Source organism: Bactrocera dorsalis, chromosome 5 (assembly GCF_023373825.1).
Source record: "Bactrocera dorsalis isolate Fly_Bdor chromosome 5, ASM2337382v1, whole genome shotgun sequence".
In the NCBI taxonomy this organism is placed as follows: Eukaryota; Metazoa; Arthropoda; class Insecta; order Diptera; family Tephritidae; genus Bactrocera; species Bactrocera dorsalis.
The window spans coordinates 64736478-64764195 of NC_064307.1; the positions used below are offsets into that span (position 1 = coordinate 64736478).

Genomic DNA, 27718 nt, shown 5'->3' on the forward strand with positions numbered 1-27718 from the left:
AAAACAGAAAAAAATTTAAAACAGCAAACAATGGAAAAAATTAGATAAAAAAAGAGGAGACAGCAACTATAAATAGACACCGAGAACAGCTGATATACACGAGCGAAAAATTTGTACGAAAAAAAGTGAAACAAAAGGTTAAAAAGCACAAAAAATTAAAGCAACAACAAAAAAAAACAAACCGCAACTAATAGTAAAGTAAGCAAGCGGCGAGCAAAGCAAGAAGAAAGTGAGAGATGCTGATAAAAAATAGAAATTATTTCAAATAAACAACAACAAAAGCGAAAATTTTGTAGAGCTGATAAGAAAAGCAACAACTTATGCAATACATATAACTATATAAACATATAGACATATATATTTACATACATACAGAACATATTTACAAACAACTGTAGCTATCGAAATTTTTACATTTCGTACAACAAGCTGACTGCACTCCATCAACGTGCCACCAAACGCCGATGCCGAGTATAAAAGCAACGCAGTTTGTGTACCTAGCGCACTCCAAAAATAAATATTTCGCTAGGAACAATAAGTGGAATTTCTACCCATTGAAACTCCTTTTTGTAGTTTTTTTGAAGTAGCATAGCAAAAAAAAGATTATAAACGCGAATCGTTAGCGAAATGAAATTCCACGTATTTCTCTTTGTATGCGCTGCACTCGTCGCCGCCACCAGCAGCATTGCTATTGAGGATGGCATCGTGTGTCCCAAGCAACAAACGGACACTTCGGATGTGGTGCAGATTCCGTCGCCCAGCAACTGTGGTATTTTCTACAAGTGCGAACGTGGGCGGCCAATAGTGAATAAATGTCCGCAGGGCTTGCATTATAACACGCGACTCATGGTGAGTATGGATGGCAGTTAGGGTGGTAGGGTGGTGTGTAGTAGAAGCTAGGAGGAGGTGGTAGGAAACGAAGGAATGGAAATGTGTGCAAAAAATCTTTTTATTGTAAAAATAGAATTTACATACATTTTTAAGTGGTTTAAGGCAGAAATTATAAAAAAAAATGTTGAACAGAGAGATGAAGCTGAGGATTGAAAGGTGCAGTTTGGTAGCAGGAAAGTTATAAATAAAGCAATAACAGCTATAAATTCGAGGACAGAATTCTTTTTAGACATTCCAGCTATACATTCGAGGACAGAATTCTTTTTATACATTCCAGAGATAATTTTTGGTTATATAATTTGTTTTCGGTGCATATATTTCTAAAAGTACTGAAGGAGGTTAAAGAATTTAAAACACATCTTTTTGCAAACTGACTAACTTTTCCTTCATATTTAATTTCAGGTTTGTGACTACCCATCGCGCGCCAATTGTGTACTAATAAATCCTGATGAATAATTTTTGTAAAAATGTGAATTTTTGTCAATAAAATTTTTTTGTTGGATTACCATACTTACTTAAAACAAAGACAAAAACCCTAACATTTAGACTAGACAGACTCGGCTAAAGAGATCATAAAGCAGAAATCATAATGTTTACTATGTATGGAATTGGCTAACATATATGTATACTCTTGATATAACATAGGTATATAGATGGAACCATTATAGTCTATAGCTGGTAATCTATTGGAAAACATAGACTCCAACCCACTGCTCGATACCTAGGTATACAGAAGAGTCGAATAGATGGAGAAAGAAAGAGAGAGAGAGAGAGAGAGAGAGAGGGATAAAGAGAGGTACAAAGTGATAAGAACAGAAAGAGAGAGAAACACAAAAAGTAAGTATGAGAAACAACTAAGGAACACTGATCAATTATAGAAGGTATAGACTCCTAGCATTAGCTCGATACCTAGGTATCCGGAAGAGATCGTAAGAGTGAGAAAGAAGGAGAGAGAGACTTGGAAAAATGAGAGAGAGTGAAAGTAAAAAGTAGAAAAAGAAAGAGAGACACAAATAGTAAGGGGGGGAAACAACTAAGGAGCTGGTATTGAGAAGAGGAGAGAGAGAGAGAGAGAGAGGAGGTAAAATTGAAAAAGAGAGTCAGTGAAAGGAAGTTACAAAAAATGCGAGCAAGAAGCAATTATAGGGCGAGAGAAAAAAAGTAAGGCAGAGAGGGTTTAGAAAGTTCTTTATAAAAAGGCAGAGGGAGAAATAACTATCGAGTGCCGAAAAAAGAGGACGAGAAAGTGTAAGTTGTAATTCTATCTGCCTCTTCTGTCTCCTCTGGATTGAAAAAAGAAAGTTTATTAAGTCGTAACAACAGGTTGATTGAAAAATAGAGAGAGAAAAAGACTGAAAGGGAGAGAAAGTGGTAAAAAAAAAAAGATAAGTAGAGAGAGAAAAATATAGAGAAATGGACAGAGAAGTAAGAGGTCAATTTATTCAGGTAGAAAAAACGAAGAGAGATAGACTGAGGCAGAGAGAAAGAGGGAAATAGAGAGAAATAGACAGAGAAGCGAAGAGGATCAATTCATTTAGGTACAAAAAAGTGAGAGAGATAGACTGAGAAAGAGAAAAAAGATAAAAAGAGAGAAATAGAGAGAGTCAGATATTGAGAAGTAGACAGAGAAGTGAAGTGGGACAATTCATTTAGGTAGAAAAAGGGAGAGGGAGATAGACTGAGGCAAAAAATGGAGAAATAGAGAGAAAAGATAGTGAACAAGAGACAGAGAAATAGAAAGGGCACAATGCGGGCTCACTTTGTAGTTTGTGAAAACTCTGCGCCTTTTTCCTACTAGATGTAAGCAAGAAGGGACAAAAGCCTTAAAACAAATATAGTTCTGGAAATATATATGAGTGTTATAAAAACAAATTTTGACATTAGGAGAACTGGTTTGGTGGCCAGAATTAAATAAACACTATGATATGAGAAAAATGCAATACAGAGAACAGCTTGAGCAGGAGTTGCCGAGGCTATTAAGTTGTTTCCGACTGATGCGCTCAATATATTCCAGAATTAGTTGCTAACAGGCTTTACTTTACTCGAAAAGTAGCGCCAAGTTGTGCTATGAAGATAAAGGAATTAGAAAGTTGGATGCTGAACTAGCTTAACTTAACTAAATTCTGCCAAAGTTAATTTTTAATAGCTACTTCCGGTTGAGGATGCTCTCTAGAATGAAGAAGAAGTTTAGTAGCAGAAGATGATGTATCTATACCGACGGTTCTAAATTTGACTGGAGATTAAGTGCGGATGTATACAACGATGATCGAAATATTTCTCTCTATACGACTATCAAGCTCAGCCAGCATTTTTCAAGTGAAAGTACTAGGTATAAAGAAGGTCGGTGTTGTTTCATTGAATAACTATGTGAGGATACAGATGGCATGCCATATACACGGTTAACCAGAAAGCATTGTTGGTCTTTTAGACGTCAGTTATTAATTCCAATATAATCAGCAGCTGCAGAAAGCCTTTAAGCTCACTGGCGGATCGACTTTACTATTCCACAATTTCGGTTCTCGCTCACGGAAACCTTTTGGCAACGAAAAAGCAGACAAGTTGGCTAAGTTAGAATCCGCTTTAGATGAAACCGAGGCGGAGTTAATACCATGTCTGCTGCGAACGATCAAACGGTATATTTTTAATATCTTTGAACAATTAGCTCAGAAGAGATGAAAATCAATAATTAACTGCATGATAACGAAACAGGTATGGTACAAGTATGATTAGACTAAAGCTAAGGGCTAATTATTTATGTCCAGGAATATAGCTGCAAGTCATAAGGGAATAAGGAAATGCGCATCCAGCGTTAACTAGGTCTGAAGTGGCAGCAGAGCAGTCCTACCTACCAACCTCGTCCTTTCACAAGAGCTTAGCGCCGCTCTAACTTGTTTTTAAGACAAAACAAAAAAAAGACAACGCTGACACAATAACAACGGGTCTACATGATTTTGCATAGAATAAAACTTTAGACATTTAGCTTCAAATGGAAAATTCGCAGTGAAAGCAGTGAAGCAAAACTCTATGCGCTGACTTTTATCTACTTTTCAATTAGCGTAATCAAATTTTCCGGCCTCTCCACGTACCACCACCTGTCCGGGATGCTGTTAATCAATTAAACCAAGCTCACAACCACTCGCACATTGGGGTAGTGAGAAAGGTCTTCATATAAATCACAGCGCTTTCAACTTTGATGAATTTGCACTGTGTTTTATAAAGCGAAGCAGGCGGTGAGTGGCGTAGTGCCAAAGAGTTTTCTTGTTTGACAAATGAACTGCTTCGCCAACCGTCATTATTACGGTTTATTAGTTTACAGTTGCGTGATTTTCTACAAAAAGTCTTGCGCTATTTGATCGGTCTAACCTTTCTTCAACATACCTGACTTTGCTGTTGTTAATTAAAAAAAAAAACTGTACTTTTACTCAGGCACGTTTTGGACCCCGCTCACCGCCGCTACGCCACATTTCATTCTAAACGTGTAATTATTTTGCACTTTCTTCCACTTGTTCTCAGAGTTTCATTTTGTTTTCCTGGCTACGTTTACAGTTTTCTTCGTGGTCTTCGCCTTCTGCATAATTAAAACATTTTACCTTTGTCGAACTATTTGAAAGAAACCATTTGAACCATTTTGCGCGCAACTATATGAAAAGTTTTGACTCTGCGAAATTTATTTGTGTAGTTGTTGAGCATTGAGCTTAAAGCACAAACTTTTAACACTCGATAAAAGCTTCTAGTTACACAGGAGAAATGCTGAAATGGTGTGTAGCAGGTATGCAAGCTCATACATAAAACTGCATATATATGTGTAAATATATAGATATTTGTTAAGTCGGTTAGAAACACAGACATATGTATGTATATATAGAGTCCAAGTTTTTAATCGATAGTTTACTGACGAGTTGTTGTTATGAATTGAATATTTAATTGATTTAAAAGCTTCACATTGAATCTATTTAGTTTAATGATTAATGAGCCTAGTGTTCAATATGACCGCCAAGCCCAACTTGGGAATACATGCTTGATATTATGAATATTAAATAGGCGACGTTGTTTTGTTCAAGCGGTTGATTTTCGAGAAACATGGGGTATTTCAGTCTACAATCACTTTAAAACAAGGTTAAGTTGTCGGACTGTCGGATGTTTCTCTTCTGTATAACCGTGATAACCCTAGAGTACTTTGGTGTAGAATTAAACTAGGTGAGTAAAAGCCGACTCCACGGCGACTAACAGAAGGTTTCAAGACTACAGGATACTGTTGTAGCACTCCAGAAGTTATCTAGTGACTGATGCCCACAGCATACTGAAATTATGGAGGGAATACTTTTCCAGCCTGCTGAATAGCAGTAAAAGCATAACACCAGAATTTAGTGCGGACGATGGAGCGGACGTTTTACTGTCCGACCATTACGATATCCGAATAGCAATTACCCGCCTGAAGCACAACCTAGGGGCGGGGACCGATGGATTGCCGGCCGAGCTATTCAAATATGGCGCCGAAAGACTGATAATGAGCAGGCATCAACTTCTTTGATATACTTGCAGAACATGGAGCTAAAAGCCTCCTGTAGAAGAGCTATAGGAAAGAGGTTGGGACTCTCACCAAAGGTGACTCTATAAAGGCGCAGTCAAGTCAGTAATGGCTGGAAAAGCTGTGTATATTCAACTCCATCCCCAAAAACTTGGACCGCCATGTAGCAGAAGTTATTCCTGGTAGCTGATTCTCTGCTTACTCGTATGTACCGACGAAAGCTATTAAGACAGGGAGAAGGAAAGAAACGCTCAGTCAAGCTCAACTTTACACTACCGGATTGCTATAGTGTCTTTAAGGCAAAAATGGCTTCCATTAAAGTAGCAGTAGACGTACTGCTCCGAAGTACTGTTTCTTTCATGGGGGTGGCCATTCACTCCTAGAGCGGAGTGGCAACACTATGCTTATTATAAAATACATTTTTGAACTGCATTAAGATGTGCCCTCTTTATTAGTACTCTGAAAACTTATGTGACAAATTAGTCAAGGAGCCTCTGACTTCAAGAGATAAAGCATCAAGTAGATCATTATTAGACTCGTTCGGATACCTGTTCATATGGGAATCGCTGGAAACTGCATTTCACCATTGTAGGTATTATTACTGGATATTATGCAAATCAGATCTCATGCTGTAAAGCAAAAAGTGAGACCGAACGCAAATTGTCAAAGTTGTATGGAAGAAGGTGAGGAAACATTTATCTGCGGCATAAACTCAAGGCATTAATTAACTTATAAAACAGTGTTACAAATATCAATTATTCAAATAAATAAAACCCCAAACTCGAAAGGATACCTAAACTATGATTTTATGTATAAGAAATAATACTCGTGAGTATCGAAATACATTACATGAAATATTATCTATCATTTCTCGAAATGTATTTGATCATATGCAGCACATATTTGTTCCCCTCATTGTCATTATAATGTCAATTGCATGTTGACAACACATTATTGCTTTTATTGGCGCCAATCACAATGCCCACTCCCCAGTGAGTTTCCTGTGTTATACTATGTTGTTTATTTAAATGCTACTCACATTGTCAGCAATAAATTCATTGCTAACGCTTTTGTATTTATTGATGCATATAAATGCGTATTACTACTACCTTTATTGTTTGTTCATATATTCAAACAAGCGATAAGTGGAGCAAAGTGACACGTGGATGAATAAAATTCTCACATTCGGCTGTCACTCGGCACAAACAGTGGAGTGTGCGTACATAGCTGAGGGGAGGCTAATTGATAGTTATGTGTCACTTTTATAGATGGATATGCCGCGATACGTGCGCACATTTTGCTGTACGCTAAATATATTATTTACTTTGGAGTATGTTTGAATAGTTGCTGACGTATCTGTGATTGTAAAAGTGGGTTGGACGTGGCGTATGAGTTATTTAAAAAAGGAATTTTGTTTGAAGTACAATGCATAACTTATTTGGAAAATATTTTTAATGTATTTATATTAAGAACATGGAAAATTTTCAGGCACTGAAACAGCAACATACGCACATACGTCAGGTATTTGTGTGTATTGTAGCAGCTGTGCGCTTCGTGGGGTGAGGCGGAAAGTTATTTTATTGCGTTTGCAAAGGGTAAGCGTTGGCGTATGAGTAAAGTCAGTGAAAATATTTTCTATTATAATACTGTTAACTACGTTATAATGAAAATAAAATATTATTGTAAAATTTTAATTAGAAACTTTTTCGTTTGAATGTAGGTGTGTGAGGACTGAAATGAATAATGTTAGATTTTAACATCTTTTATCTCGAAAGCGTGCATACAAGCAAAGTTTACAAAAATAAAACTTGAAAATATACTTTTTAATGATTACAATAAATAGTACTTAAAACGGTTTAATTATAAATAAGTTATTTTTGCCGACTTGCCACCTGACTTTATTTTTCAGTTTGGGATTAAGAAAAACAATTATTTTTTAATTAGTAAAAGCAAATGTTTTAAAAATTGTAGTTGCCAACTGACTTAAATTTTTTTATTAAAAATTATAAAAAAAATATGTAATAGCACATTTTTCAAATTGCCATCTGACCTTAAAAAAGTAGGTATAAAATAAAAAAAAAAATTATATAAATGTGGTTGCCACCTGACTTTAATTATTTTTAATAAAATAAATAGAAAATACATAGTATGTGTATAGTTTTTTGGACCTGCCCCCTAAAATAAATTAAAAGTATTATTATATTTTTGATATTGCCACCTGGTTTTATTATTTTTTTTAATTGGGGGAAATATGATGATATATTAACTTAATATAAAATAAAACCAAACGCATTATTAATTTGAGTTGCCACCTGACTAAATTTTTTTTTAAATAAAATAAATAGGTACATAAATAAATAAAATAAGAAAGTATACAATGAAAGGTAATATTATATTTTTTGCGAGCTACCACCTAACTTAAATTAAAAATATACTACTGTTTTTTAAGTTGCCACCCAATCTAAATTTTTTTTAATTAAGAAAAAAATGGAATAAAATAAGAAAGTATGTATTAACTAAAAGCTTAAATTTTTTTTTGGACTTGCCACGTGGCTTAAGTTGAAAATATATTACTTTCTCGGAGTTGCCACCTGACTTTATTTTTTTTTTTATGGAGAAAAATAATATAATATACATATGTACATATTAAATTAGTATAAAATAAAATCATATTTATTAAATTTTGAAGATGCCACATGGCTTAATTTTCATTTAATTAAAAAAAAATAAAAATTATTGAATTAGTATAAAATAAAAGCCACAATACATTGTTTTTTGGACTTGCCACCTAACTTAAATTCACAATTTAATATTTTTTTGGAGTTGCCACCTGATTTTTATTAATAAACGAAAATAATAAACATGCATTCATAGTAAGTTTATATAAATAAAGTTATTATAAAATTATTTACATAAAATGTATAATTTTTGGAGTTGCCACATGAATTATTTTTAATTAATTGTAAAAAATAATATAAGAAAGTATAAAACAAGAGCCATCATTTTTTGAACTTGCCACCTAACTGCAATTGAAATTTTTTTTTGGAGTTGCCACCTGATAATAATATTTTAATAAAAAAAAATTAAATAAAAAAAAATATTATTAGAGCTAATATATTATATTTAATGTTGCCAACTAATTCAAAAAAGTTTTAAAACCACAAGAAAAAAGGTAGAATAAGTTCTAAATAAAAGCAAAGAGTTTTGCTTAGTATAAAAAAATTTAAATTCGAGCAAAAAATTTTAGCTTTAATAATTCTGATCGAAAGCTAAGTTTTGTTGTCATTATTAAATGCAACAATATTTTCCTTCAGAGCGTTGTATTCACGCAGATAAATTTTGTTTAACAAACTTTTTTCCAAGAAGTACTATATGCAGCTATTGAACTCAAATTAAAGTGAACGGACGAGCAGCTACAGGCCATACTTAAACTTTCTTCTCACTTTTAGTTTTAGTCGTATTTTACTTTTATTTTCTCTTCTACCATTTTTCTTGCTTACAAAGGCATGAGTAATGATCCAACCATTTTCTCCACAAGCAAAGTGCAAAAAGGTTTTCATTATATCTTCCAAACACAACACAACACGGAGCCTGAGCCCAAGCCAATTTATATGTACAACACAGCACAGCACAAAGGACAACAATGTCAAAACAACAAATAAACGAATAAAAATAGTTTGCAAAAAAACCAAAAAAGTGAAGAGTAATGTAATAAAGTGAAGTAAAGGTGGCAAAAAAGAAGGTAGAGAACAGCATCGCAAGAAACGTCGTCAAAATCTACTTTGCCGCTTATCTGCTTTTAATAGAATTGTGCCCTCAGTGTCAATCGTGGAGGCTGGCCATCATTTTTCAAATGCGTAAAATAGCTAAAAGTGTATAGAAAGCAGAAATGGCAAAGTAAAAAGGGTCGACACATTACATTATATGCGTCTGTCTGTCTTAGAATTTGCCTTACGCAATGTAATTTCACACAAAACAAAGCCAATTATTTTTCGAACACCATTGGTGTGCATCATTTTTTACTACGGCGCGGCAGCTTCGTTTTTTGATTTATTTGCGGTGACAGAAGGACTGATGGATTTCTATTTTATACCGTTATAGGCACATGTGAGCCGCAATACAATTGAAGTACAAGCGAGAAAGTGTGTGAACCTTTGAATGACAATTATGACAATGCGCTTTGAGCTGATGTGCGTAGAAGAGAGAGAGAGTTGTAAGAGAGGAAAGTTGAAAGGGCATGAGTTGAAGGGACGAAAATTGGCACAAAGGCGGATAAATAAGTGAAAATGCTAAAAAGTAAGTAATATTGGTATATGTTTGTATAGAAGATGATATGTTTACTTAATCACAGACACATAATTTATCAAAACAGACACAGCGTTTCAGCAGAAGTTTGTGGTTAGGAAAAAAATGTGTAAAGAGAGGTGGAGAATAGTGTCATTACAAGTAGTTAGTATTTAGTTTAATGTGTGTGTAAAAGAACTAGTATTTGAGATAGAGCACGCATTTTGTTTGATACGAAAAAATTGTTTCTGCTGGATTTCTTCACAATCACGGTAATGCCAGTTTAAAGCGAAACAAAAATAAAAAAGTTGTCCTTAGAAGGACTTAAGTTGGATCCCTCAATTTATATCATAACTATGTGTTTTAATAGTTTGACATGTGAAGATGTGTGAAGGTACTTTGTCATATAAAACAGTTTTCCATACCAGAACTTGACCTTGATCGTTCAGTTTGTATGACAGCTATGTGTTATAGTTATCCAATCTGAACATTTTTTTTCGGCGATTGTGAGAGCTGCTTAAGGACATAATTTATGCAAAATTTCGTTAAGATACTTCGTCATATAAAAAAGTTTTTCATACAAAAACATGACCTTGATCGTTCAGCTTATATGACAGCTATAGGCTATAGTTATACAATCTGAACAATTTCTTCGGAGATCGTAGCCATGCCTGAGATTATGATTTGTGCGAAATATTGTGAAGATCCCTTAACATATAAAAGAGTTTTCCGTAGAAGGACTCGTTCAGTTTTTATGACAGCTATGTGTTATAGTTATCCGATCCGAAAAATGTCTTAAGAGATTGTAGCGCTGCTTAAGACTCTAACGTATCGATGATCTGCGACAGCAACGAAGGCACCAAAAGCTACCCTTTTCAAATTGGAGTACAACAAGATTCAGTATTAGACCATCTTTTATGGAATCTCGAGTATGACATCCAGGTAGACTAATTCACGAGATTATATGAACTATTAGCGCTAATTTCAGAACTCAAAAAGAGAGAGAGGAGATAAAGAAGAGCATAATTATAAGGCAGGAACGGTGGCAAAGCTCAAGCAAAGGACGCTGGGCACACAGACTTATACCTGATATCCATATGTGAATGACTAGATAACATGAGTACCTGGATTTCCACTTGACCCAAATATTAAGCGGGCATGGGTATTTCAGAGGCCATCTACAGAAATTTTAAAATGACGTTCGATGTGTACGGAGTCCATAGAAGACTATGAATGTAAGAATGTTGAATAATAGAGAAAAATTTCACTTTAAAAATCTTTAATGTATTCACCAGAGACATGTTAGAAGTGTTTAGAACAATTTTTAAACTTTTGCTGCCGCAAATTGATAACAAAAGTCAACGTTTTCCTGTTCCTGAAAGTACTGAAGTCCCACTCAAAGTATTTATGTTTATTAATGCCTCAAGGACATTTTAAAATTCTTTTGTGTTTTAATTTTGACTTTGGCTTCAAACGATTTTCACTGCCTATAGACTATATGTGATAATAACAGCTGACTTCCGTGCAAGTGATGACAATGCGGTGTATACATGTACATATGTTTGTATGTATACATATATGTATGTATGTATATCTACTTTAATGCCGCTATGTCTCACTCAATTCCCATATGTGTTCTCAACGTGCGCTACAATGAGCTTTTAATGATTTCAACCAACAAACGTGCGCCTTCATCAAACATTAAACAAATATTGACATGCCTGCGACGGGGGCGTATACGTAACTTGCTTTGAAGTGCAGCACAGGCAAGCAAAGGCATACAAGTGTAGCTGAAGGCATAAATTTAAGCATTTCCTACAGCTTTAAATTTGCACACATGCACTCATATATACACAAACATATATATACACACATATACATATAAATGCGTAAATATTTACTCTTATGTACAAACTTAATTATCTTTTTCACTTTTATAATTCCTAAAGTAAACAACAACAACAAAGTTTGCGTCACTGCGACTTGCTTTCATTTCTAAATTTACAACATGACTTATGCTCAGTTAATACCTTTATGCCGTTAAATAAGCGTTGAGTTTTATGTTATGGCGCTTGCTACCAGCAACCATGTTACGGTGACATTTTCTTCCAACGCTTTCATTCAACTTTTATCGATTTTTGCCTACACCAGCATCACACAGCACTTACACCGCCCTCATCCCACAATTAATGTTGAGTAGCTAAAGCATAAATATTGTGCTTTAATGAGCGCATGAATGCGAAGTAAAAAAATCAAAATTATAATGAGCAGGAAATTCATGTTGAAGGTTGCCATGCTTCCGTGCGCCTAATTCGCTGCTGGTTTTCCGAGTGAGCGGTTAGCAGGTGATGTGAAAACTTTTAAACACTAATTTTGTCGTAGTTTTGGTTATTTTGTATTTTTATAATTCTCCGGGGACAACGGCCAGATTGCGTTACGAGAATTTTAAGTGAATTGCTTCACCAGGAATTGCTCTCAGAAATTTTGTTGTTGTTTTTTTTGTATTTTTTCTATTTTTGAAGGGCCTTTCTCGAGATTAAGTTTTGCACAGTTTTGACCTCCTATTCATGAGTTCACCTCTCGTGACCAGCAATGATGAGTTGGGAGAATGTAGGGTCTACAACTACTTTGTCAAGCATTTGTTTAGCGAACTCTATGCCATTTCAGTTTTACAAATAAATTTGGTAAGAGTGTAGCAATAATCCGTTTCATACCCAAAATATTAACCAAAACATGTTGAGTCGATTGATAAAAAGTATGTGCGCGCAGTTTGTATGTATCAGTCCGGATCAAACTTGATCTAATGTCAATAAATGTCAAACAAATTTCTGTGCCTGTAAGCTAAAATTCAGCATAAGATTTTGTTTGTCGGGTCATACATTTTTCTGACAGAATTATCAAGGAAAAGAGACAACAAATGAAACAAAACAAAACAAAAAAATAAAAAACAAAGATGACTTCGGTGCACGGAAGCTACAAAGCACTTCATAAATGCAATAGATTTCATGCGAGAACTTTTCTTTAACGGCCAGTTTGTATGACAGCTATATGTTATAGTAATCCGATTTAATTAATTTCTACGTAAATTATAGTATTGCCTTGGTTAATTATATATGTCAAATTTCAAGAAGATATGTTATGAAATAAAAAATCTTGCCATACACGAACTTGATTTTTATTGGTCGGTTTGTATGGGAGCTATAGGCTGTAGTGGTCCGATCTCAAAAATTTTTGGAAGATTATAGCGCTGTTCGGGAAAATAATATATGCCAAATTTCGTGAAGATATCTCATCAAAACAAAAAGTTCACCATACAATAACTTGATTTTGATCGGTTAGTTTGTACGGCAGCTATATGCTATAGTAATCCAATTTAAATAATTTCTTTGGATATTATAGTGCTGCCTTGGGAAATAATATATACCAAACTTTGTAAAGATATCTCTTCAAGTAAGAAAAATTTCTATACAATAACTTGATTTTGATGGGTCAGTTTGTATGACAGCTATTTGCTGTAGTGATCCGATACCGGTGATTTCAGTAAATATACTGCTTCCTAGAGAGAAAAGAACGCGTGAAGTATTTTAGAACGGTAGCTCAAAAATTGAGTGAGTAATTCCCGTAAATACATATGCACAGGCCAGGCCTGGCTGAATCTACTCAGCTTATCATGCTAATCATTTATGTATATATAAAAAAAAGGTCTCTGGCATTTCCTTCAGGCTCTTACACACATCATGATTTTAATATACATTGTAAAGGGTATAAAAACATGGTAATTATTAGAAGTCATTATCTATAGTCTCTTTAAAAAACAAACAGGCTGGAGAAAGTAAACTGCTTATGGCTTCTTAATAGAAAAAAATAGAGAAGGACCCTGCTCAGATCTATAGCTATAGATTTATAGATAAAATATTTCATAAATTTTAATATTTGTTATAGCGAAAATTATTTAAAAAAAAATCTTGTTCTGAGCCATTTGCATCACTTAAAAAAATATATATAAAAAATTTAAACAAAAAATGAAAATTTCATTATAATTTTTGCTTAAATTTCCTTCCTTTAAAAATTCAAACTCACCTGCATAAAATCACTGCTGTCCTTGGGCGTTGTCTTTGCTTTTGTTGTCAAACAGCATACAAAGCAAATACAAAATAACAGCACAATATGTCAAACATGTCAATGCAGAGAGATGTCTGCTCATGATAGCGGTGGCATGAGATAGATAAAAATTCTGCACTTTTACATGAAATCACACACAGACAGCTGAAATGAAGTTTAACTTTTACAAAGCACCACGATTTACCGATACAAGTTTTTATGTAACTGTATTTGTGTTAGACAGTGTCACTCGCTTGTTTCTTTCACGCACTTTATCATTTTTTGCTACACATTTCGCTTCTGTTTAGTTTAGTTTTATTTTTCATGCAATATTTTTGAGCAATGTGCATTATTTTTGTTGTTATTACATACTCTTTCAGCTTTGAATCAAGAAATTTCGCCGTTAGGAGTGCCAGCTACCCTGTTGAATGATAAGAATAAAATTAAGAAAGCAAGTTAGTAAGGGGTTTGGTGATTTTTGGGGTATTTAAGATAGTATTATGGTAGTTGATGTAAAATAAAATAATAAAAAAAATAATAATTTTTATAATAACAAATTTTTATTTTGAATATTTTAAATAAATCGTGAAAACCCAACGAATTTTTAAATATGGTTTTTTGAGCTGCTTTGGTATGTATTTTGAAACTTCAACCCTTTATCGATAGATTATTTAATAAAAATTAAATTTAAAAGTTTCTCTTTTTTTAGAACTGTTTTCATCGATATTTTGTTATTTCTATCGATATATTTTATCGACTATTTAATTTTAATTAATTTTAAAATTTGGTTTCTAGAACTGTTGTCATCGATATTTTGTGATTTTAATCTTTTATCGAAATCTTTTATCGATTATTTAATGTTTATTAAATTAAAAAATTGCTTTTTAGAACTGTTTTGATCAATATTTTGAGAATTAAATTTTTATCGATATATTTTATCGATTATTAAATATTAATAAAATTTAAAAGTTGCTTTTTACAAACTGTTTTCATCGATATTTTGAGAAACTAATTTTCTATCGATATATTTTATCGATTAATTTATCTTAATTAAATATAAAAATTGCTTTCTAGTACTGTTTTCATCAATATTTTGATGTTTTAAAAATTTTATCGATTGATTTGTATCCTTTATTTAATATTCATTATAGATTAAACTTTATCCTACTTACTGCCTTTTTAAATTCTACAATCCCTCCAGAAAATTTTACTTAATATTCGAGTTTATCCGAGTAATGTTTTCTGAGATACAGATTTGAGAACTTGTGCGCTCGAGGCTACCTATGTATGTATTTTTCTCCAATCTGTGGATTTTGAGGTCGGTTGGAAAGATTTCTCGAGTACGACTCAACCGAACCTTATGAAATTTTACATAAGTCTTTGAGATAAATCTTTTAGGGACTTGAAAGAAAATTTTTTTTGAAATTAATTAAGTGTTGAAAAAACATTAAAAGGCCAAATTTTTGCTTAAAATATTTTTTCTCTAAAAGCAATTTCAAAAAATTTACTCCACTTTATCTATAAGCTAAAAAACTGCAAATTTTCTACACTGTTCATCTACATAAGTTTCCAACAAAATTTTCTATTCTATTATTATAATAAATATACATTTTTTTACTGCCCTCCTTGTTTTCTGTTTCCCACCTTTATAACACGCCTTAGTGACTATTACTGTACCATTTCCTGCCTCAATTTCATTACTCCTCTCTCATATTTAATCTCACTGCACAGCTGATTGCTCACATAAATCATACGACTATGACTTTGATATATTTCCTTACACTTTTTCTGCCTGACGAAACATACATTTAGGCGTGCAATCAACTCATTTTACATGCAGACAACGTGCCAACGAGTCATTGATTGTGGTTGCGTGCAAATAACCGTGGCGCGCCCTAAGACGTGTTTATAAATTATTTATCGATGATTTGTGCACACTAACACAAACACACAAGCACTTGCATATTTACAACTTCATACATATATTTGACGTGTCAAACAGCGCAAATTGGCAGCGCGCCGCAGGCAGCAATTTCTTATATATATGTAAAATATATAGCTAAGTGCTACAACTCATCAGTGACAGCGGGAGCGACTGTCACCTTCTTCAAATATAGCACACATACACACAAGCTCCCGTGACCCCCACCGCCCTTAACAGCGTTAACAGTCATATTACTTGAGTGACTTTTCAGGCGCTGATTTCGCTGGCTGCCTTCGTATCAATGAAATGAAGTCTTAATCTAATTTGTCTGCCGGTTACATTATCGCCGCTGAGTGGCTTTTGATTTCTCAACCTCTTTGCTAAATCTTAGGGAAAAGTGACAGGCAGACGTACACATTGAGAGCAATAACTTTAAGGCATATTGATTTCAGATATCATAACATAAATATATTTCTTTCGGTATATTGGCGGAGGGTTCGTAAAAGTTATAGTTTAGTAGCTTCCAAATCGGGGTAGAGAAAGTTAGTCAAATCTATATCAAATAACTTCCCAACAAACATAGATTTTTAATAATATTTGAAGAGATTCTTTTCCTTATTAAAATTTCGTTTAATTAATCGATAAACCCGTTTATTTTTTTTAGCTCTCAAGCGGGGTATATATTCTATGGCGAGTCTAGTATACATTCTGATTTGGGAATATTCCGAAAAAAATTTTACACAATATATCGTCGCCTAAAATGCAAAGAAACATATTATAAAATAAAAAACAAAATTCAGCTTTTTATTGCCTACGATTCACTACGTCATATTATATTAAGTATGCATAAAATTTTAAGTTTCCGCTAACAGATATAACCAATATATAACCAATATGTAACCACTTCATAACCAAAACTCAAAATTTTGGTTTCTATTATGTGCAATAATATTTTATGCTTCCGCTAACAGATATAACCAATATATAACCGATATATAACCACTTCATAACCAAAACTCAAAATTGGTTTCTATTATATGCAATAATATTTTATGCTTCCGCTAACAGATATAACCAATATATAACCGATATATCCTCTTCATAACCAAAACTAAAAAAAATGTCTGAATAAGAGTGGTTTCGATTTCGTTTACGTTAACTTTTTTTTTGCATTTTAGGTGATATATGAAGAATCATCTCACTTTTGACTTAGCGATTGCTCAGCGACAACATTATTGAACGAAATTAAGTAGTAGAGAGAAACACAAGCTCTGAATCTGTACTAGGAATAACTGATATATAAAAAGAGAGAGAGAGTGCGTTGTGGGGACTATAGGTTAAAGTCCAACCCCGAAAATAAAAAGAAAAACTCTCTTTGGTTAGGTTATGTTATAAAGTCGATCCTAACAGGGACCCCTTTGGACAACTTAATAAACACCATTCCATTGTATCTAGAACTCCTATAAAACTGATCATAAAGGTGCTCATGAAGAAAACTTTCTTTGGTTAGGTTCGGTTATATTATGAGTTTGATCCTAAGAGGGATCTCACTTGGACAACTTATAACGGCGGCCCATTATAGTGCTCAAAACTCCTCTAAATTGATCATACAGAGTCATATGAATCACTAAAGCGCTTTAACCCTAGCACAACTTTGTTGAAACAGCTAATATCAGCTTCTGCTCGGTCTCCTAGTTCATCGATCAGTCTTACGAAATGTTTCAACCTCAGTCTTGTAAAGGTATGACAATGCAGGAAAAAGTGTCTGCATATAGTAGAAGATAGAAAGTCTGAACACTACGGGCATGAGTGATAACTGATAAATAGAGAAAGAGTGAAAGAGGGTAAGATGGTAAGATTCATAGTCCTAAAAGCTACGTTATGGATGCGTAAGACGTTTCTAGTTTAGTTTACCAACTGGCTACTTTAATTTATGTCGAGTAGCATTCTGTGATGTAAATTCTTTCAAAGCCTCCGCAGCATATTTAAGCTGATGCTTTTTGTATTTTTTTTTTTTGTCTTTAAAGTAGGTAGTCCTAAGAAAGATGAGCTTGTACATACATACAGCGGAGGAGGGAGGCTCAATCAAGTCTACTAAACTCTATATTAACGCTGATATTCCGTTACTAAAATTGTAAGATTCTACGTTGTGTTTCCTCTGAGGTTTCCTTTTCGCCTTTGATTTGATTCACAAAAGGATTTATTAGGATTCGTCGAAGATGTACAATATAAGAAACCAATATGAGTTGGTTTGTAGAATATAGAATTCAAGTAAATGATTTAAAGAATTTTTCTTCGTATCAATCGAGATTTTGTCTGATTTATTTATCAGAACGAACCATAACCTAAGATAGTTAAGTCAGAATAATACGTATACAAATTCCTAAAACTGCTCAAAAATACTACTTAAAGTCTCCAAGCCCAAACCATAGACCCACACACACCACATCCTAACCCTTTTAGTCCACTATGAGTCATAAGACAACACAACAACTCATCAGCTTTCTCCAAACTGTTACATTAAACTGTTGCCCTAAAATATAGTACATCAAAATTTCCAATTTCCGTCCAATTTTGTTGTTGCTGGCCTTCAACTGTATTTATATCGTTAATATTTATGTCACACAGCACTTTCATTAAGTGCCTTACCCCTAGCCTAAAAATGCCACAAATAAGCACACTGTGTGTTAGCAGCAAGTCAAATACTTCAAATGGCTAAGCATACTTTTCAGCGCGCTCAGCTGTTGCGAAATACTGCCTGCGCTGCTGCTGCTGTTACGAACTGTCCTTCAACTATTTACTTACTTCTGCTAACACTCGGCGGTCACTTTATGCGCAAGTTTGCCTGCAGAAGGCCATCAATCATTAATGTGTACAATTTTCTTCTGTTTTTTTTTTTGCTAATACAACTAGTGCGCGTTGACTAGTTGCCTACTTTTCGGCGTTGCATCGATTTCTTGGCCTGTGCGCTGCATATGTTATACATGTGGTTGTGGTTTGAGGACTTTTTATTGAAATTTTTCATTTGAATATTTTTCTAGTTAGGAATTTAAAGCACATAAGCCTGAATGTAGGCTACATAAAATTATATTTAAGCATTTTTATGTGGTTTTAATATTTTGGTGTACACTTTTTTGCTACTTTAACTTTATATCTTTAATTTGCTTTTTTATTTATTATTTAAGATTTCGCACTGCACGCCAAAGTGAGTAATTCTTAGCGTGACCGTTGCTTAGTTCGCTGCTTTGGCATTCGTTTTCTTTTTTTTTTTTTAATTTTTCTTCGTATTCGTATTCGCTTTGACGTTCGCGTGCTGAACGTTGTGTGTGCGTATTACACCGCCGTACTTCCGCGCTTGTTTTGCTTCGTCAGCTGCGGCACAAACGCGCACGCTTTCACTTGCCACACAAACCGTACGCGTCAATTTTATATGAACGACTGAATCGCTCGACACACGCAACCCGTTGGTTTTATGCGGCGTATGAATTTTCCGCTGTACGTCCGTGCTTCGTGTCGCCTTGTTATGGCGGTGGCTGTGGAAATATCCCTACATTTCATTCGCCGCGCATGCGCTTTAGCGGCTGCTTCACTATTCGGTCCACGTTCGCTTGCGTTCCAGTGTAGACTGGAGTGTTGATTTGGAGACTTTTCGACGTTCGTATTAGCCTTGTAGCTATATTCAATTTATTGTTGTCCACTACCTGCCGGCTTCCCGTGCTGTAAGGTCGTTTACTTTACGTGCATGTATGGTTTTAGAAATAGTGTTTTCAGTCTTGTTGCTGACGTTGTGTTGCATGCAACTTGGTGGCAAATTGCGGCTTGTGTGGTTAAATGAAACTTCAATGCACTAGAGTTTGCATGCTTGTGTTTCATTTACTGCGTTGACATTGCAAGGATTGTTGTTATTTACATGACATAATATTGTTTCTCTGCTCTTGGTTTTTTTCGCGTTCAAGTACCAGTTACTTTTGCAGCCTTAGTGGCAGCATCCTTAGCAGTAGAATTATGTAAACAACGACGTTTACATTATTCATACACAACAAGAGTGGGCCACTTTGCCGAGACAAATACTGTTATTGTTGTTTTATTGCTTTTCTGGACATCCGATTATTTTTGTATTCTTTTTTATTACATACAAATTTCATATACTTATGCGGCACTTTCTTTTTCTTATATCCTTATACGAGCACAGAATTCGTATAACAGCTTTTGTGGATTGATTTGAAGTTGCGTATGTCATTTGCGCCGGAAGGTAGGCAACGTTTTTGAAATTTTCATTTTCGCCTGAATGTAGGCAACGTTATTCAAATCACTAAAATATAATCCCCAAAACAGCTTTTGTGGATTGATTTGAGGTTGATTATGTCGTTTGCGCCTGAAGGTAGGCAACATTTTTAAAAATTCAATTATCGCCCGAATGTAGGCAACGTTTTTCAAATCACTAAAATTGCTATGAAAAAAACAAATTTATTTTCAGCAGCTTCTACTTTCTTTGGTCTTTTGGTTGTTTTTCAAAAATATATAATAACGTCAGTAGCGCCTGAATGTAGGCAACAATAAAAATATTGCATTTGCGCCTGAATGTAGGCAACATTTGAAAAATTGCATCAAAATTACAAAAATAGTTGTACACAAAAATAGATTTGGACTTAGCAGTCTGTTCCTGCTTTCTAAATAAAGAAAATCGTCTAGGTTAGGAAGAATTAAACGGGGATTGTCACACCGTGATGTCCTCTCTCCGTTGCTGTTTAACATCTACTTGTATATTTCGAAACTAGCTCAAGCACTAGAGGAAATTGCCGTCATCTCATTTGTAGATGACTGTACGATATTCGCGCCAGGAATTAAATGGATGACATATGTTTGAAAACAAACAGCTATCTCTCCGATTATTCTCACTGCTTCTCTATAACGAACTTGACACTCTAACCCACTAAACCCACTGCGACCACATATATACTAACTGGACGAAGTACAATTCACACGACAGCCTGTCCTACGTTACCGGATCTGACCCGCGAAGGTTATTTCAGAGATCTAACCGCGTTTAGATCGATAAGTCTCAGTCTTACTGGACGAAGGACTATAGACTCGATCTTAATATCAGAGTCGATGGCATTAAAATTCCGATTTTCAACCTGTCTGCGCTCTTTCTCTCCACATACAACCACTATTAATGTCAAAGTACAGAGCCGCAACAATATTATCAAGTCGGTAGCCGCCAGCATCTGGGCGAGGGACATAGAAATGTTGTTGGCAACATAAAAGGTAATCGACTGGTCCTAAGTAAACTACATTGCATCGATGAGAAGTAACGCAAACGAAGAAGCTTTAGACTTACATATATCTGCAGTCATCTGCTTGAAGCGGAGCCGTATACTAAGCACATCAAGTAGTTTTTCCTTGATTAGGGCACGTCAAAAACATAGAACAGTACGCCAACAAGATTACGGACGCTACAAACTGAAGACTTGTATTGACCACCATTCACTGCGGAGTTATCAAAACCTTCACCAAATCTTTCTTAGTGAATGACATACTTGGAGTCCAAGCCACTGTCCATTGTAGACGACGAGCTCGGGGTGCAACGAGAATCTAGCGTAAGCCTTGCGTTGGTTAAACTTTTACTTTTCCAGAATCGACTCCGACATAACAAATATATGTCAGCATGCAGTAGGTCCCTGCGTGACTCTTACCACCTCTTTGCATACCCATCTCCTCTAACACCACTCTCTCTATAGGACACCTATTCTAAGTCTTTACATATAATGACTAAAGGGAACTGAAAAATTTACCAAAAATCGAGACAAACAATGCAATGAACTAACAAAGAGCAGAATTTTCAGCAAGCATTTGAACAGCTGTGCAGCTCAGCGCTACAACCAATATTGCCAGCTGTTTTGGAAAAAATCCTATTTGTGTATTTGCATTAAGCTGCATGCACCTTACATACATAAGTACATACATATGTATGTCTGTGCCATCTATGATGTTGACTTACTGCTAACTTGCAGGTGGCAAAGAGTTGGAAGCATACATGTATGTATGCGTATGTCTATCAATATACTCGTATGTCTTTCGCATGATATTTGCAAAGCTTGCGAACATTTGCCTATTTATTCACTATATATTTTTCAGTGATCATTTTTACTGAGAAAGTTTTGTTTTCTGCAAGCTTTTTTTACTCTGGCTACTGGCATCCATTTGATAATTCCAATTTTTTTTGAATCCTTGTTTACCGTTAGGCCAACGGGTGCATTTCAATCAAACTGAAATTGATGCCGAGCAACTGCAGCAAACAAAAATAAAACTTAGCTTTCGGACGAGTGGTTACGATGCACATACATATATACGATAGTTACGATTCACATATATACGAATATACACTTGTACAAACAGATAGGTACTCGTATGAGGGCACAAACATAGGTGCCTATAACTGCGTTCATGTGTGTGAGTAGTTGCACTCAACACTCATACATTCGTCAAGCATTGTCTAGTGGGCAAACAATTGATGAATTTCCAGTATTTTGATTGGATTTTTTTTTCGAAAAGCAATTCGAGTTCCCACATGTTGTTTTTGTGTTTAACTAAGCAGAAAATAGGAGTATGGTAAATTTGTTCGACCTTCTTGATTACTTCGACAATTTTTTGCCTTACGCTTTCATATGAATTGATTTAGGAAGAGAAATATGTTTAGTATCGACGTCTTTCGGATATGTATATATCTGTGTGAATATAGATATAGATATAGTTAAGGATAGGGATAAGGATAAGGATAAGGATATTGATAGGGATAAGCATAAATGTAAAGATAAAGGTAAGGATAAGGATAAGGATAAGGATAAGGATAAGGATAAGGATAAGGATAAGGATAAGGATAAGGATAAAGATAAGGATAAGGATAAGGATAACGATAAGGATAAGGATAAAGATAAGGATAAAGATAAGGATAAGGATAAGGATAAGAATAAGGATAAGGATAAGGATAAGGATAAAGATAAAGGTAAAGATAAGGATAAGGATAAGGATAAGGATAAGGATAAGGATAAGGATAAGGAGAAGGGTAAGAATAAGGATACGAATAAGGATAAGATAAGGATAAGAATAAGGATATGGATAAGGATAACGATACGGATAACGATACGGATAAGGATAAGGATCAGGATATGGTTAAGGATAATAATAAAGATAAAGATAAGGATAAGGATAAAGGAAAGGATATGGATAAGGATAATAATAAAGATAAAGAAAAGGTTAAGGATAAAGGAAAGGATATGGATAAGGATAACGATACGGATTAGGATAAGGATAAGTATAAGGATCAGGATATGGATAAGGATCAGGATATGGATAAGGATGAGGATATAGATAAAGAAAAGGATAAGGATAAGGTGATGAAGATAACGGTAAATATTAATAAAGGAGAGTATACAAAAATAATTGAAACTAACCTTACCCTTTTTTCGCAAACACACCCACCGTAAAAAAATAGTCCCAAATCCCAAAAACAATTTTACAACAGAAAGTATGTGCATAAATCTCGTTTTAATAAACACTTTTGGTCACAAAGCAGCCCGAATGTTGCCATCTGGCCAATAGTAACTTTAGGCTTCACAAACGATTATTTTGGCAAAAAAAAGTGAAATTCCGACCGCAACTAATAAAATTCACAGCGAACCCTTAAACCTAAAAAAAATATTTTCTGGGTAAACAATTTGAATCCCGTTATAAATAGAAGAACCATTCAAAAAGCATAACAAACACAAATGCCGAAGAAATGTGGTAAATTTAATAGGACTTTGAAAAGTTTGTAACGTTTGTAAGTTTTGCGAGTAAAGTAACGAAGAAAGCGCACACAAAGCGTTTGCTTCGAAAAAGGAAGACCGAAGAGGCAAATGTCTGGCATCAGCTGTTGATAAGTAGTATTTGTTTGCGCCGCAGGATAGGCAATATACACACTTATGAGCTATGCGAACAAAAACAAAATAAAAAAAAGAACAATTTCCAAAAGTTAAATAACAAAAACTACAAAAATTCACACGAAGAGCAAGGGAAATGTAAAAGAGATCAGCAAGTGAAACCGTAAAGTCAAAAAGCAAATAGGCAAATTATGTCGGCACACACAAATTCGACTTATAAGAATATAAGCCAATGCAAATCTGTGACACGTGACGTCTGCTGCGTAGGTAAAACAAAAAAATGAAGATGATGACGCACAAAAAAAGCGGAAAAGAAATTATGCGAAAAAAGACAAACAAAAAAGCTTGCAAAAAAATGTCTAAGGTAGCAAACAACACAAACTTTACTTTTTGATTTCACTTTGCCTTTGTGAACCCAAGAACTTTCCAGCAGTGCGCCTGAAAGTATGCACAGCAACATAATTTTTCCTGCAACAAATTATTAATACTGATTTTCCTATAATTTTTTTCTTGTCCTTTATGCTTTGCTTTGCGAGTGCTTGAAGTGTCGGTCATTGTATTAACACAAAAATCATTATAAGAAAATTATTACTAAACAAAAGCCATAACAAACTGATGTTACACGCCCTTTTTTCTCGAAGCCATAATTTTCTGCGCAACGAACAAGTGCGAAAGTTTGCATTTTATTATAGATTATTTGCTTTGTGTTGCGAAAAGGTTGCTTAAAAAACTGTTAAACTTTTCCAATTAGCGCCACAAAGTAGGCAACAAAGAACGATGATATGAAAGGAAGCAAAATTGTGAAAGCGAAGTCGGTGAAAAAGCAACTTAGGAGAATGAGAAAGTGAGAAGTGGAAGAGAGCACAGCTATAAAAGCGAAAGGAGAAAAATAACGAGAAAACATTAGCTTGAGCTTTCAGAGTAGAACATGGAAACAATTTGTGTGATTAAAAATATTTCGAGAAATGGGCAGTATTCTTTTTAGTGGATTGAAAAACTGCTTTCGAGAAGTCGAGATGCATATATTTAATAATTAGTAAAAATTTGGCCTATATATGGGCTAATATGCAAAATTATCATAAAAATGTTGCCTATAACTAGGCGCTTATGCAAATTTCGCTCATGTGCATTTAACCGTAATATGGAAAATGTAAAAATATTAATAACCTACCAACTTTAGAGCATTTTACATAACAATAAAAAATGTTGCCTACATGTAGGCTTATAATAAAAACAATACCATTGATGTCCAAGCCCTAGTCATTACAGACGCCCAGATTTTGAGTTAATTTACATGTTTGAGATGCATGTGTTCAGTAATTAATTAAATGTTGCCTACATATAGGCTAATAAACAGAATAAACACAAAAATGTTTCCTACAACTAGGTGCAGTAGGCAAATTTCGCACTTATGCGTTTAACCGTTAAATGAAAAATTTATAAACACTGATAATCTATTAACTTCTGAACATTTTACATAATAAAAAAAAACTGTTGTCTACATTTAGGCTGGTAATAAAAATTATGCGTTGATGTTCAGCATTTTTTTTATTGCTTTTCAACTTTGTCTTTGCCTTTTTCCTTCTCACTTTTACTTACAATTAGCGTGTTTAAAATGATTACGAGAAATCAAAAGTATTCATAATAATGAACCAGGAAAACTGTTTTTCAGAAGTCGAATTACGTTTATTATACGTAAATTAAGTGCTAGATATTAGAGACGCCCAGATTTCGAGTTAAATTGCATGTTGGAGAAACATAGGTTTAGTATTTAGAAAAAAGTTGCCTACATATAGGCTAATCAACAACATAAACACCAAAAATGTTGCCTACAACTAGGCGCATATCCAAATTTACCACCAGTGCTTTAAATCGTGATATTGAAAATTAAAAAACACTCAAAATCTATTATTTTTTGTGTATCTTACATAACAATAAAATATGTTGCCTACATTTAGGCTGGTAATAAAAATTATGCGTTGATGTTCAGCATTTTTTCTTGCTTTTCAACTTCTTTTTCGACTTATGCTGTCATCCTCTTACTTTTTGTATATGCTAGAGTTAAAAAAAAATGTTTTCTCGTTCTTATTATTATATCCTTTCTCTTTCCATCTTTCCATTGCGGGCAAACAAGCAACACTTGAGAGCGCAGCAAAGTTTCATGGCAAAATAATGCCTTTTTGTTATTTAATAAATTAAAACTTTATGCAAATAACACGTTGGAGCAAAAAACGGAGCAACAGCAAAGGCAAGGTAACAAAAAATATTACAACAAAAAGCAGGCGAGAAGGTCAAGTCGAAGCGGAAGTTTGCAAAAATAATAAAAGGTGCCAAAACTCAAAGCGAAAAGGTGGCCTGTAAGTATGCAAATATAACAAGGTAGTCAATGTCTTGCAACTGCAACAACAATAGCAAACAACACACCACAAAAACTACAAAAGCTTGTCGCAACGCTGTACTTTTAATATTAAATATTGTTTCTCGACTTTTTTCTTTAGTATTAACATTTTTTTTATTTCGCCCGCCATTGTTGCGGCTTTTTAAGCGTTACCGCTTTGCTGGGTCGCCAAGGGCAAACGCTCACAGGCGTAATTATTGCAAAGTTTTTAGTGCAGCAATCTGCTACGCTTATTGGTTAGCGGAAGCGAGTGAAAGTATGCGAAAGCGCGCGCTGACCACGGAATATGGGCTGAAAACCGAAGCAAAAATCAGCAACTTTCGCCAAACTACTTGCGTGCTGCCGAAGCAGGTTTGTATGCAGGTGGCTCACGCATATTTAATTTACCGCTTAACTACGCAAAGTGCCGATGGACAGCTGGAAATGTGGCTGGCAAAGTTGTAGCGAAATTAAAAATGCGCAAGCAGCTTCGAGGAATTGGGAAAAAATGTTGAGCGGCTGAAGCTGTAAGTATATTTACATAAACAAGTCTGTTTTTTTGAAGTTTATTTTTTAAAATTATCTGCGCTGCATCACTACTCTAACGTATTGAGGCAGAAGTGCCGCAAGCAGCAGCTAATATTGCTGGAAATTATTTTTGTTTGAGTAATACATTTTGTTGTGCAAACTTTCGCACAACTTTCGATGATTGATTAAGCTTTGAGAGAGCATTATTCGTTATTGAAAAAGAAAGTTTACATTATTAATAAGCAAGCTTTCGTCAAAATGTTTTATGGCGTGCGCAAGGTCGCATCAACTGCATGGTTACTGGGTTTACAGGCTTGTTATGGAAATGAAATGCGTGAAAAAAAATATATACAAATTTTTATTATATAAGTGAGTAACCAACTAAAATGGAGGATGGAGCCATGTGTAGAGTTGCACGCAAGTGAGGAAAGTTGTTTAAACGGCATTCACTTGGAAACGGACAGAAACGATTCTTTTAGATAAGGCTCAAGCAGCTCACGACTCTCGGTCTTAGACCAAGTATACCCAGAGGAGCCCAGAACCATCCTTTTGAGAGCGAGTGAAAGTGAGAAGGCGAAGCATCCCTACACAGGATTGTGCGCTTTGCTTGGAACGTAAAAATAACACCTCCAATGAAAGGAAAAAACCAGCCTGGGACCAGGTAATAAGGGGGGTATTTTTGATGACGACCACTGCAAACGCATTAAGGACCACGATTTAAGGACATACATTTGGAATATCCGGTCCTTTTATTGGTAAAGTGCCGCTGCCCAGCTGTTTGAAGTCCTCGTAAGAGTAAAGGCTGACATCACCGCCGTCTAAGATGGTGGGGATAGACGGGACAAGGACTAAAAGGAGTAAGTCCTCGTGACAATTAACGCAAATTCGGTGTGGGATTCGAGTTGGGAGAGAGATTCCGTCGCCGAGTCTTGGCATTAACCCCGGTGGATAAATGTCTAGCCGCAATTCGCATCAAATCGAAACCCATGCCCCGACGGAAGAGAAGAACGATGTGACCAAAGAGGTCTTCCATGAAGTTGGAGAGCTGCCCCCGCCACGAATCGTGCTTGGCGACTTTAACGCCAGAGTGGACAAGGAATGTATTTTTGGCACTACGCTCGGTAAATTCACCCTCCGTGAAGAAACATCCCCAAATGGGTTGA

General features: G+C 34.8%; 2 protein-coding genes across 2 annotated transcripts in view; one reads left to right on the forward strand and one right to left on the reverse strand.

Annotated features, from left to right (window-relative positions):
* LOC105227887 (cysteine-rich motor neuron 1 protein) overlaps window positions 1-27718 on the reverse strand; it is a 232519-nt gene that overhangs the window by 72936 nt on the left and 131865 nt on the right. Inside the window, exon 3 of the mRNA XM_049457836.1 lies at window positions 13784-14225. The gene's annotated coding sequence lies outside the window, so the exon portion shown is untranslated. The remainder of the gene's footprint in view (window positions 1-13783; window positions 14226-27718) is intronic.
* On the forward strand, window positions 486-1401 carry LOC105227886 (peritrophin-1). The gene is made up of 2 exons (XM_011207422.3): window positions 486-849; window positions 1294-1401. Exons 1-2 carry the CDS (start codon window positions 628-630, stop codon window positions 1345-1347), a joined length of 276 nt encoding a protein of 91 aa, XP_011205724.2. The 5' UTR covers window positions 486-627; the 3' UTR covers window positions 1348-1401.